Genomic DNA, 12559 nt, shown 5'->3' on the forward strand with positions numbered 1-12559 from the left:
CCTGTCCGACCTCCAGCAGCCTGGAGCTCTGTGTCCACTTCGGGGCCCTCCATTCTGGGAGAACATTGAGGAGCATGTCCAGGGAAAGGAACGGAGCTGGGAAAGGGGCTCAGCCGGGAGAAAAGGGGAATCAGGGGGGATCTTGTGGCTCTGCACAAGTCCCTGACAGGAGGGGTCAGCCGGGGGGGTTCGGGCTGTGCTCCCAGGGAACAGGGACAGGAGGAGAGGGAATGGCCTCAGGCTGGGCCAGAGGAGGGTACGGTTGGACACCAGGAGGAATTCGTTAACTGGAAGGGTGATAAAACATTGGAAAAGGTTGTCCAGGGAAGTGGAGGACTCCCCATCCCTGGAGGCGTGTCAGAAAAGACTGGATGAAGCGCTCAGCGATGTGGTCTGGTGGAGAAGCTGGTGATCGGTCACAAGCTGGACTTGATGATCTCAGAGGGCTTTTCCAATCTCAATGACTGATCCCGAGCGCCCCGTGCACCTCACATGAGCGCAGCCCACAAAGCTCGCTCTGTGCAGGGCTCTGCCCAGCGATGTGCCCATGGAGGGGCTTCACCCATGGACCCCTCAAGGGGCTCCCCTCACAGACCACTCAAGAGCCTTCACCCCCTCAAGGGGCTCTCCTCACAGACCCCTCAAGAGTCTTCACTCCCTCAAGGGGCTCCCCTCACAGACCCCTCAAGAGTCTTCACCCCCTCAAGGGGCTCCCCTCAGCCCGCTCATCCACAGCAGCCCCCTCTCCCGAAGCCCCTTTGGTTCCGTCCAGCAGCGCCCCCTCCCGCCGCGCAGCCCCCTTGGTACGCCCCGACACGCCCCCCCGGCAGGGGGCGCTGAGGGCGGTGCCCGCCGGACCGGGGCGAGACCGCGGCGGCACTTCCGGTGCGGGGCCGGGGCGGGAGCGGAGCGGAGCGGGGCCAGGATGGCGCTGGACCTGCGGCGCCTGGAGGCGCTGAGCCTACAGGAGCTCAGCGCGCTGCTGGACGACGAGGACCAGCTCCAGGATATGGCCCGCGAGATGGAAGAGGTGAGGGGCTGCCTCGTACTCCCCAGCCGCGGCCTCTCCTCCGGCCGCCCCTCTCAGCCCTCAGGGTCCCCGCCGCCCCCGGTGCCTCTCGCTGTTGGGGGGGGGCGCGGTGTTAATGACTCCTCGCTCCCCGGAGCCGCCGGGTGGTCTCGGCCCCGCCGTGGAGCTGCCGGTGCGTGAGGAGCCCCCGGGGCTGCGGGGAAGGCTGGCGGTCCCTTCCTTGCTTTCCCCTTCCCTGCCGCCCCCGGCCCTCGTTCTCCCGGCCCTCCCGGCCTTTTGTTCGGCCCGCGCCGGGGGGATCGGTGCCCGCTGGGTGCTATAGGAAGGGTGAAGGCTCGGCAGGCTGAAAACGCTAAACTAAATTAATTCAACCACCGAATTAGGAGGCACTGACGGCCCGGAGGTGGGATCAGCTTTTCCGTTTGCACAGCCCTTGTTTTATGCCGTGGCCGTGGTGAAGGATTTTGCCAGGGTGAATTCAAAACAATGTGAAAGAGATTTCTGTGTGCCCCCGTTGGTATGCTGGGCTCAGCGAGGGCTGTCAGGCTTTTCTGCTGCTTGTTTTGCCTATTTGAAGTGTCTTTGTCAGTGCATCAGGCTCTAAGTCGTGCTTTTGGATCCGTGATTCTTAAAACAAAATAGGAGCCTGTTTTCTTGCTCTGGCTATGGTTGTTTTTTACTGGGTTTTTTTTTGTGTGTTACAATTCAGGTATGAGATTGTTCTGGGTTTCTTTGGCCACAGTTGTGCCTGAAAGAATCTCACTCTTAGTCAGATAAGAGCGAATAAGATGAAACTGTATGTAGGAAAACTTTAAAAGAAAAAAATGTGCTCTACTTTTCTGGGTCCTGTATTTATTGGGTATTATTTTTGTTTTCTTAAATGAGAAGACAAAAGCCTCGGGAGAAGAAAAACAGTGGCAACGTGTTCTTGAGAAAGAAGCTTAGTTTATTAAGTGAAATCAGTTATAATTGTGCTCCCTCAAACTAAGGTTCTGGCCCTTTTGGTGGTTCTGAGGAAATTGTTCCGGATCACCTCGAGCTAAAATGTCAAAGTATTCCACATGGAGAGGCCCACTGAAGGCTGGGGCTGAGTTGATGAGGTGTCCTGGGGAATTTACTTGCTGTATTGTGCGACAGTTTGGATTTTGAACTTTGTGCCAATAGATTTCTGGGAGTGGGGCAGCCATAATAACTTTTCGTGGAAGCTTATATTTTGAGAACTTAGAAGAAGCAGGCAGTGCTGTGGAAAGTAGAGCATGCAGAGAGCTCTTGGAGGCCCCGTGGTTTGCTGGGGGCAGGAGCACCCTGCTGAATAAAAACTATTTAAGGAAACTCAGCGGGTTATAATGGGCTTAACTTTGTAAAGATGTGAACGGGTGCAGGGCTGCTGGTTCTGGTGTGACCTCTGACAAGGGACACAAGCACAAGGCCTGGCTCGGTGGGCTCTTTATTATTATTTATTTGTCAGTCTGGACTTAAGACTGTAGATCAGAAGTGACAGAAAACCGTATCTTTTCTCAGCAGAAAAGATCCTCCCTCACTACACAACCAGCCCACATTCTCGATTTGACCCTCAGGTTTTCCTCTTTCTTTGGCATCATAAGGCTTTTAAATTGTAGAGTGAAGTTCTTTGGGCCTGAGGGAATATTTTTTGTGGTGTTTGGAAAGTGTGGCCAGGTTTGAAGGTGCTCGGGCTGTGTGGAAACACGGCTGTGCTGCTGTCTGCTGTAATCCTCTTTTATTGGATGTGGAGGCTTTTGCTGGAGTCTGTTCAACTAGAAATATGTTTACCCATCTTGGAAGGAGTTGGCCATACTTGAATATTTCATCCTCATTCTGTTTTTGCCTTCACCAAAGTGTTTATTGCGTGTGCTGCTGAGACCTGAGTTTTCACTGGGAAGTGTGCGGCAGGAAGAGGGAGAGAGGGAAATCCTGAACATCAAGGAGGCACCGTGGTGACTTCACTGCTGCTTGGCTCTCAGTCCATAGGTATCCATCTTGTAGGGTTATCCCAAAGTCCTTAAATTCCTGATTTTAATGTGACATACAAATTAAATCACAATTCCAAAGTCACTTCTCTGAGGTCGCTTGAGTTTTCAGTGGCAAAGTTGGTTAAAGCTGATTATTCCGTCATTGAAAAAATAGCCCATTGTTCTCTTTGTTGCAAGGGAAACCCAGCTCAAACCCCAATGTTTTGTTCACAAAGGAGGAGGATTTGGAAAAACCACTTGGCTTTCTTGCTAACAGCTAAAAATAGGCACTTCCAGCCTTACAGGGAATGTATTCCTGTGTGGCATTTGGGCAGGATTTGTGGGGGTGTGTGTCTGTGTCTGTGTGTGTGCACCCACGGGGTGATGTCCTTGCAGCATGTCCTGCACGTGTGTCCCCAGGTGTGTGACACTGTGGCATCAGGGCTGAACTGCCACTTTTTCCTGTCCCTGAGGTTGGGTTTGCAGGGCTTGAACAACGAACATCTTGTCTGTGAGAAAGAGGAAGGAAGCTCCTTGTCTGGTACTCCCAGTCTTTTAAAACTGAGGAGGGTTTTTTTTTTTTTTTTATATATAATCCTTTCAGGTTGATCTCTGCAGTTCATGTACAGCATTCATCTTCAAGAAATAGGCAATCACAGGGTGGTTTGGGTTGGAAGGGACCTGAAAGATCATTTAGTTCCAAACCCCCTGCCATATCAGGGTCATAAAAGTAATTTGTTTATACAAGTCAGTCTCGGTGAGATAACTCTAAAAAGCACAGATGAGAGAATTTGTGACCTGATGCTGGTGATGATCTGATGAATTTCCCTGTGAAAGTGAATTTTCTTTTTATCTCCTGGAGCATCACTTCTGTAACAGTGCAGTATTGTATTACTGACTGCTAAGATTCCATGGCCAAAAAATACTTGCTTTTCAATACCTTAATTATGTGAAATCAAGAAGTCAGAAATGTATTGCCTTCTTCTCATTCCAGCATTTCAAAGTACACTGGCAAGCACAAAAGGAATTTTTTGAGCATAGTCCTTTTCTCAGAAGCTGATTGAAAAGATCATGCAGGGCAGAAAGTCCAAGTTAAACTATGTTCATTCCTGCCCAGATTTCTTGGATTCCTACTCCTGTCCTAAAACCACATTGTGCAAGTGGTCATGTTCTTGTTGGCCAAACATGAAATTTAGTTGCAAAGTTAGGAATTAGACTTGGTGACAACTACAGATTTTTTTTTCTTCTAGTTGAGCATCAAATGAGTAACCTGTCTGTGTCTGATGAGTGAAAATTGCAGTGCTGAGTGTCCTGCCTCTGCAAGAAATGTCTAGGAACTGCAGCTTACCTTCTAAGCTTTATTTTGTCATTTTTAAGCAATCAGAAGAGCTAAATATAGCCAATCTAATTACATTGCAGTATGTTTTAATATTTATTGCAGAACAGATGTTGTTAGGGGGTGTGTTATTATTCACGAGTCCTTGATAAAAAGCACTCCTAAATCTTCTGTAAAAGAAGTCTCTTCTCCTACTCTGCACCTGTCAGCTCCTGTTTCAGGGGTTAATTTGATACTCCAAATGTGCATCTTTTTACTTCTACAGTGTGACTGAATATTTTAATTTACAAGTATTTGAAAGTGAAAGAGAATGTGGGAATGATACAGGCTGGAGAAATCCAAAACTGACATGGATGTGTCCTATGTATAAAGCAATTAAAACGGTGCCACACAAAGCTGCTTTTTATTTATAGCTCCTTAAGAGACTTTTTCTTGAAGGTACCAAGAGACTCCTCACCATGGTGCTGGCCAGAGCAAGCTTATAATTATAATTATAGCAACTCTTGATGGACTTTGTGGGTAGTCAGGATTGCTCAGTTTCTCAGGAGGCAGCTCCTCTGGGAATGTGCTTTTGGATGAACCAGAGTGATGCTTCTCAGAGATGTTTTACACAAATAACTCTTGCTGCAAACCATTATTTTGGAGCAAGGGATCAACATTTATAGTATGAATGTTGCTAAGCTAGTACTAGTTCTGGTTTAATTTTAACCAGCTTTTTTTTTTCCTTTTTTAAAAGTGGGATGAAACAAAGCTGCAGTTCATAAAAGTAGTAGACTGTAAATTCCCAAAGCAGTTGCTGCTGCCTGCTCTTGGAAATGCTCATTAAATAAATCCTTGAGTAAAAATTATTCAAATTATATCCATTAAAGACACTAATTTTTTAAGCAGCCTAGGTTTTCAAGTGTTGATAAACCATGACTTTTGCTTTTAATAACCTCTGTGTATCCATAGCTTCATTTTCTTGCAGCAGTTTGGTATGGAGTGGTCTGCTCAGGAGTGAGCAATCCTTGTACCATGAAAATCCCCTTATAAGCAGCTCAGTATGGTTGCCCCATTTGTCCCATTCAGAATTCGTAGTGAGAGCTTAGCAGATAATACTAATAATAGTACTACTAATAATAATAGTAATAAAGTCATATATTCTCCTTAATATTGTCCTGTCTCACTGTGTCTTGTGATTCTGACTGGTATTTTCATCTGGTTTCAGATTAACATTTCCTGCCTGTTGGAAGTGCTCATGACCTCAAGAGTCTTGTTAGGAATTCTGCTGGAGTCCCATGCTCCTGACTTTTATCTCTAAATAACTTTTTTCCTTGCACTTCCAGTGGGCAGGTGAACAACCAGTGCAGGAGCAGTTCCCTGCTAATGCACATTTTTGTCACATGTCACATGTGATAACAAAATACCTTTTGTTGGATTTATTCCTTCCTCAGCTTGTGGAAAGCTATGAATGGATGGTGAAAGCATGCTTTGTGCTGCACTGATAATCATAATAGACTGCTCATGCTGGACTGTGCCTTTGAACCTTGGATGATTTTGCAGCTGTTTTTTGTAGTTTTAAATTATTTTAAAGCTTCTCTGCAGCTCTCTTTAGGCAAACTTTAAGGTGTTTGCTTTCTGATTCCTTGAATTAACTTCCAAGTGTAGTGGAACAGTTGCTATAATGTTTCTACACAGACCTTCACATCAGTGACAGAGATTATTCTGGTTTATAAATCATGACTGTATTCAAATTGCATCTCTCTGGGATTATATCTGTTCTGTTTGTTGTGAAAAAGAATTCACAGACTTCAAAATTCTTTCAGTGACAGTCTTCACCAGCTCCTCCTTAAGTTTCATTAGACATCATTCCTAAATTTGTTTTGTATTGGAGGAACTGGTTCTTCTTATGGTTTTGGGTGAGATTCAAGTTTCTCATGTCTCCAAGTGTGCATTGTTAAATTTGACACAGACCAGCGCTGGAAAGTGAAGACTTCAGGAGTGACCTTGTAATTCATCATTAGTGTCAATTACCATTTTTGATCAACTTCTGTTAGAAAAAACAGGCCCTTCTCAGAAATAATATGGAAAAAGTTTAGTCATTAAGTCCTGTGTAATTTCAAGCACTATAACTTAAAGTAAAATTACAAATACCTTAACATTTCCAGTTTAAAACAAGTATTTTTAAGACTTTTGCTCAAGTTTAGTCTGGTCCATAATTATTAGATATCAGATGCAAAGGACAGGATGTCACTCTGCCTTAGATGTAGTCATGTTGTATTAGTCACATTTTTCTTATTTTTGCAAGTCAGATATGTCATGTCATAGTGGTATTTACTCATCTTCACACATTTGAAATTATTTAAAAGTAAAGTTATTCAGCAGATCATTATAAAAGGTTAGGAATTTGTTTCTTCCTCCTGCTGCCTGGGGTCCTCTTGAGAAATATTCTGATGCTTGAGGCAGGGACAACATCACAAAAGTCTCATCTGACTTTAGGAAGTCTTTCCTTACTCTGTTTATCTGGAGTTCTACCTTCTCCTCTTTATTACAAATGATTTTTAGTAAAAGCTTCCTTTTCCTGGTATTTGTGCTCTGGAAAAGTTTGTAGGTTTTTGTCCACTGAATTTTTTTCTGCCCTGAGTAAATGTGCATCTTCTTGATCCTAAAAGAGGTCAAAGCTCACTCATTAAACTGGTCTCTCCTGATTGACTGTGCACCTGCTTTGACATGAGGATATCAGCCTCCCAAGCAGTGAAAATACTGAATTTGCTGTGAGCTCTTTAAAATGATGAAAGAGGCACCAGAACCCATCAGTCTTTTTGCACACAATTTTCCTTGGCTGGCAGTTCAGGAGCCAGTGAGTAACAAGGCTGGTGGTGATGGCAGGAGGTTGGTAAGAGCTGGATGCCACTAATGAAGCTGTTAAATCCTGTGTATTTTAGTTCCCTTCATAATTATTTTTAAAAATGTAAAATAGGGGGACTTCAGCTTTCTGAAAGCAACAGTCCTAATAGGATTGGGTCATATGAGAATAAACAAATGGAAACCAGTTTAATTTAAATTATTTTAAATTATTTAAATTGTTTTAATTTAAATTATTTATTATTAAATTTAATTTAAATTATTTTCAAAGGTAAGAACAAGATTTTCCTTTTATTCTTTGAAAGGATCCATGTTGAACACAAGCATAGGGCTGAGTGCCTATTTAGGCTTGAGAAGACAAAACAATATTGAAAGTGTAATTTCTGAATTTCACATTTTGGAGTACAATTGGGATTGCTGTAGAATTTAGGACTCTGCATTATCCTTGGTTGTTGTTGTTGTTGTTGGGTTTTTAAGTGATTTGGCAAGAGCAGGGTGAGGGTAAAGGTTTGGTTTTAGAAGAGCCATGTCTGGGGACAAAGGTGTGTTTGAGAAACACCAAGCTAGTACTGAATTTAGGAAATTAAAGTTATAAATGTTTCAAAAGGAAGTAATTGCTCTCAAAGCAGTTGCTGTGCTTGGAAAATCATCTGAATTTTGATGCTTGCCCTTTTCTGGGGCTTTTAAACAGCTCATTTGATTTTCCTCTTTTCCTGTTTCTGGGGTGTGGCTTTTGTCCACCTAGAAGTGTGGCAGGAGCAAGATCTGTGCTTCTGTTTGCACAGTGTGCAGGAGCTGGAAATGAGACCAGCTACAGCTGAACAGGAATAACCTGGGCTGGAAAGGGCACAAAATGGCCCTCCTGGATGGAGGAGCTCACAAAAATGTACCAAACTTCTGTTGGTTTTGAAGGCAGCTCAGTAGAATTATTCTGTTGTGCTCTGGGAAGGCTATTCCACTTGTTGATTCAGCCTGAGAATCTGAAATCAAATCCCTTGGTTGGTTTTTTTTCTCCCCTCTTTTGATGTCTGAATATTTTAATGAATCTAATGTGACACCCAGGGCAAACACTCAGCTCTCCTGGAGCTCCTGAAGGCTCTCTTGATCATGTGCATGTGTGAGTGTGAGCAAACTGGAATCTGGCTAAATCTTGGGGTGTGTAGGATTGTCAGTTTTTCTTTAGGCTAGGAACTGTTCAGCAGAAGGATTAAACTGAAAAAAAAAATGAAGGTTTTGGCATTAATCCAAGATTGGTGTAACACAGTTGGGGAAGAATATTCTGGAGAAGGAGCAGTCACGATGCAATCCTTATTTTTTGCATGTTAACAAGGTAAAGGATGATATTCTTCTTCACTCACTGTATCTCACTGCTGGAATTCAGAGTTTTTCAAGATAACAAGGTAAAGGATGATATTCTTCTTCACTCACTGTATCTCACTGCTGGAATTCAGAGTTTTTCAAGATAACAAGGTAAAGGATGATATTCTTCTTCACTCACTGTATCTCACTGCTGGAATTCAGAGTTTTTCAAGAGCTGTTGCTTTATCTGCCAATGTCCATCGTTTGTTCATCAGTTGCAGGCCCAATGTCACAGCATCAGTTGTTACATAGAGCTTACTTTTGTTGTTTGTTTAAAAGTTCAGATTCTCATTTTGTCTTGCTTAATAATTGCACTGTAATTTCACACACTTTTTGTTTTGTTTTGAATTTATATCCAGGCTCAAAATGTTCAGCACAGCAAGGACATGACTCTTGCCAGCAACCGCAGTCTGGCAGAAGGAAATCTCCTGTACCAGCCAAAGTTGGAGTCTCTGAAATCAAATTTGACTGAGAAATATCAGGAGCTGCAAGTTCTTTTTGAAGCATATCAGATAAAGAAAACAAAACTAGGTAACACTGGGTGTTGACAATTACGATTTTCTGTTTTGTAAGTGAATATAAATCTGCTGCCTGTTTGTTGTTTGGTTTTTGGTGTCTCATTTTTAGCTGTGAATTAGGGTACAAAGTGAGATGTCATTCTTGTGTAGTGCTGAAATAGATCACACTTCTGATGATTTATTAAGTGACTGTCACATCTAGTAACAGATACCATGGTTTCTTCCTGTTACCTGCCTGTTCTTGACCTACTCTTCTCTAAGTGATCTGCTTCATTTACCTTGCTAAAGAGCAAAACACTTTGAATTTTCAGTGACTATTTATAGATCAAATGGAATATTGCATTTAACTTTCATACTGAATTATAGTGTAGATCTGATACTGCACCTGCTGAAGTGCTGTCAATATTATAAGTATATAATTGGAATTAAATTTCAACTCTTAGCACTCTTGACAATATTCCTAAACTTCATAATGTATTTCTTCTTGTAACCATCCTGTGTAGAACTGCAGAGCCTGCTGCCTTAGAGGTTGTTGTGTGTTTGGGAGTCACTTAGAGCCAGCTGTCATTTTCTGTCCTTCCTGTGCCTTTGCAGACAGACAATCCAGTAATGCTTCCCTGGAGACCCTGCTGGCACTGCTGCAGGCTGAGGGGGCGAAGATTGAGGAAGACACAGAGGTAATGACAGAACACCCCAATTCTGCCTCTTCCACCCATTTCCAGAACCTTCCATGTCCATGGCTGCAGTGCTGATTTGAGCATGTGACAGATTAAGGAGTAGTTTAAGAATATGGTCTTGTCTCTGCTTTGAGTCAGGGAACATCTGTTTGATTCCAGCAATTTTATTTCTTTTTTATCTGAGTAATTTTTTCGAAGTTCAAGAGAGAAAATTCATTTTTTTAGAAAAGATGGGCAAACCTCTTAGGTCCTTGACTTTGCCTTCGAACTTGCAGAGTTTAAAAATGTCGAATCTTTTTTTAATGGGGTTTGGCTGGCATATGTATTACTTCATAATAAATGTAATTTAGCAGCCTAATAAAAAACTGTGCCTGTGCTGCTTTTCCTCCAGTGTTTCTGGTGAAATATTCCATTGTGATTCCAATGTGTCTGTGCAGGTGCCAGGGGTCAGCACTTGCTGTGGCACAAGTGCTTGAAGGGTGATCTGACTTCAGAATAATGGGAGTGTTTGGTTTTGTTTGCTGATTTGCATGCAGGCATTTTCTGTAATTAATCAGGAGTAAAAAAATTGCTTATTAGCCTCGAGTTGTGATTGTAAGAAGACATTCCCAGGACAAGCTGAATTTTGTGATTTGATGTTTGTTCAGCTCTCAATTATTAAACATCATTTACCCAAAGCCACAAGTAAGGGCGAGTCTTAAACCTGACTTAGCAATAATATCTGTGCTGAGTCTCACAGAGTTGCCAGTGTTTCTGTTGGCATTCAAGCAGCACTGAGCTGTAATTCAGCTTAGCTGGGAATCTGGGAAGTTGCTGGACTTCATTTGTTCCCATCTCTGGTGATCAGGGGAATGCTCGGAGCCAGATTCAGATGGTTTTGCCGCTGTTACTTCAGTATAAATTTATGCAAAAGTGATATTTAGCTCTCAGTGCTTCTGAGTAATAACTAACTCACTCAAAGTTCTGCTCAGAATTCTTCAGTATGCCAGTCATCTTCCATATGCCAGCTGGAAAATCACAGGCAAAATGATGCTATTTTTGGGATGTGAGCCATTTAGATTCTGTTGCAGTAGGCTGTTTCCTAAGAGAATGTTCTGTATTTGACAGAATATGGCAGAAAAGTTCCTTGATGGTGAAATACCACTGGATTCCTTCATCGACGAGTACCAGAGCAAGCGGAAACTGGCTCACCTGCGGCGGGTGAAGATCGAGAAGCTGCAGGAAATGGTGCTGAAGGGACAGAGACTCGCTCAGGCTCCGCCGCCGGCGCAGCCGAGGCCGCCCGAGCCCACGCCCGCCCCTGCAGATCCCTACAAGGCGGATGCAAACCCTCCTCCCTCGGTGGTGCCCCGGCGGATCCCGCCTCCCCCGCCTCCCTCAGGCCCAGCAGGACGATTCCCCACTCCCTTCACTGCAGCCATGAGCTCAGGACCAGCTCTTTCTTACCCAGGTGCTCCCTACCCTCCTCTCCCACCTCGGCCGGGAGGAGCTCAGCCCACGAGTCAGATGCCACAGCCGGGATACCCAGCCCAGTGTGTGCCACCCTACCCTCCACCTCTTCCCCAGAGACCACCTCGCCTTCCACCACATCCTGGCTTTATCCTCCAGTAAATGTTTGGGTTGGCCTGACTTACTTATTGGTGCTTATATTTCCTTTTCCCCCATCAGAGACTTGCTGTAGGCAATGGGAAGCCTCTGTTCTTTGCACAATGGAGCACAAAGGCCGAGCTGTGGCACAGAGGTTTGCAATTGCTTTGCTAAATGTGGTGATGTTTGTTTGCAAAGGTCAGTGATGACAAGGTTTTCCTAGGAAGGTGATAAAGTCTAAATTCTGTAAATCCATCAGGTTGGGAAGGCACTGGCAGTGGATTTGTTACAAACCAAGTCATGCTTTGAATTCCTTAGTGATGGCAAATCGGCATCCTCCTGTGTTCTGATGTATTCCCATGGCAGCTGGGTGTGTGTGTGACAAGCTGGGAGCTGGTTGTCTCTCTGAGGAATTCTGTGTCCGTGACACTGTTGGGATGGTAACAACCATATCTGACTGCTGGGCAGGGGGTGTGCACAGGATCCCCCTTTGCTTCCAGGGCCAGGTGCACAACATTTTCAGAGCTCACTGAGCTGAAACTCCTGTCAGAACAACCTTGGGGGGGTTTAGACAGGGAAAATGCCAAGAGTTTCATTTCTGCATTTCAGTTGTTACCTTAGACAATGTATAATCAAAGTAGGCACTACTCCCACTCCTAAATAGCTTGATACCCTCAAAGTCCTGGTCTCTTGAAATGAAACTAAACTGTTTGTAGAGCCAGTTTAGGGTTTTATAGACACTTTACCAGGCAGTTTTATTTCCTTGCCTATTAAGGCTCTTTCTAATGGTTGTTTTTTTTCTCCTTTTCCACACCTTGGATACAGAAATGATTTTTTTACAGAGGTGCTTAGCTTTTGCTACCATGTGATTCCAGGAATCTAGGCAGGGTATTTTCTTAATCAAATACTGGATTTTCACATGTAATTGCCCACTTGAATTTCCACAATTTCATTTTATCCCTTAATTCTGTCTCTCGCTCAGCAGAACTATTTTTAACTTTCCCGTTTCATTTCGTTTTGCAGTTTGGGGCATGTCTATCTATCTGGAATTTGCAGTTAATGTTTCTCTGCAAGTAGGCAAAAAAGAAAAAGCCTTTTGAAGCCCATGGTGGCTGTTTGCATGTTAGAGAATCCCTTCTTGACTTGGGCCCCTGGATGGGAGAGGCTGTTCAGGGCAGCTCAGATTTCACTCTCCATGTGACTCTTGAAGCCTAAGGTGCAGACACATGCTGGTATTT

General features: G+C 43.9%; 1 protein-coding gene across 1 annotated transcript; it reads left to right on the forward strand.

Annotated features, from left to right (window-relative positions):
• Nucleotides 1-925: 925 nt before the first annotated feature.
• Nucleotides 926-11773, forward strand: VPS37B (VPS37B subunit of ESCRT-I). The gene is made up of 4 exons (XM_062504465.1): nt 926-1030; nt 8899-9070; nt 9652-9734; nt 10842-11773. Exons 1-4 carry the CDS (start codon nt 926-928, stop codon nt 11343-11345), a joined length of 864 nt encoding a protein of 287 aa, XP_062360449.1. The 3' UTR covers nt 11346-11773.
• The last annotated feature ends 786 nt before the right edge of the window (nt 11774-12559 follow it).

This window comes from Cinclus cinclus, chromosome 17 (assembly GCF_963662255.1).
Source record: "Cinclus cinclus chromosome 17, bCinCin1.1, whole genome shotgun sequence".
In the NCBI taxonomy this organism is placed as follows: Eukaryota; Metazoa; Chordata; class Aves; order Passeriformes; family Cinclidae; genus Cinclus; species Cinclus cinclus.

Coding starts and splice junctions, on each gene's coding strand:
- VPS37B (XM_062504465.1), top strand. CDS start 926: ATGGCGCTGGACCTGCGGCGCCTGGAGGCGCTGAGCCTACAGGAGCTC. Junction 1,031..8,898: donor TGGCCCGCGAGATGGAAGAG/GTGAGGGGCTGC, acceptor ATTTATATCCAG/GCTCAAAATGTTCAGCACAG. Junction 9,071..9,651: donor GATAAAGAAAACAAAACTAG/GTAACACTGGGT, acceptor GTGCCTTTGCAG/ACAGACAATCCAGTAATGCT.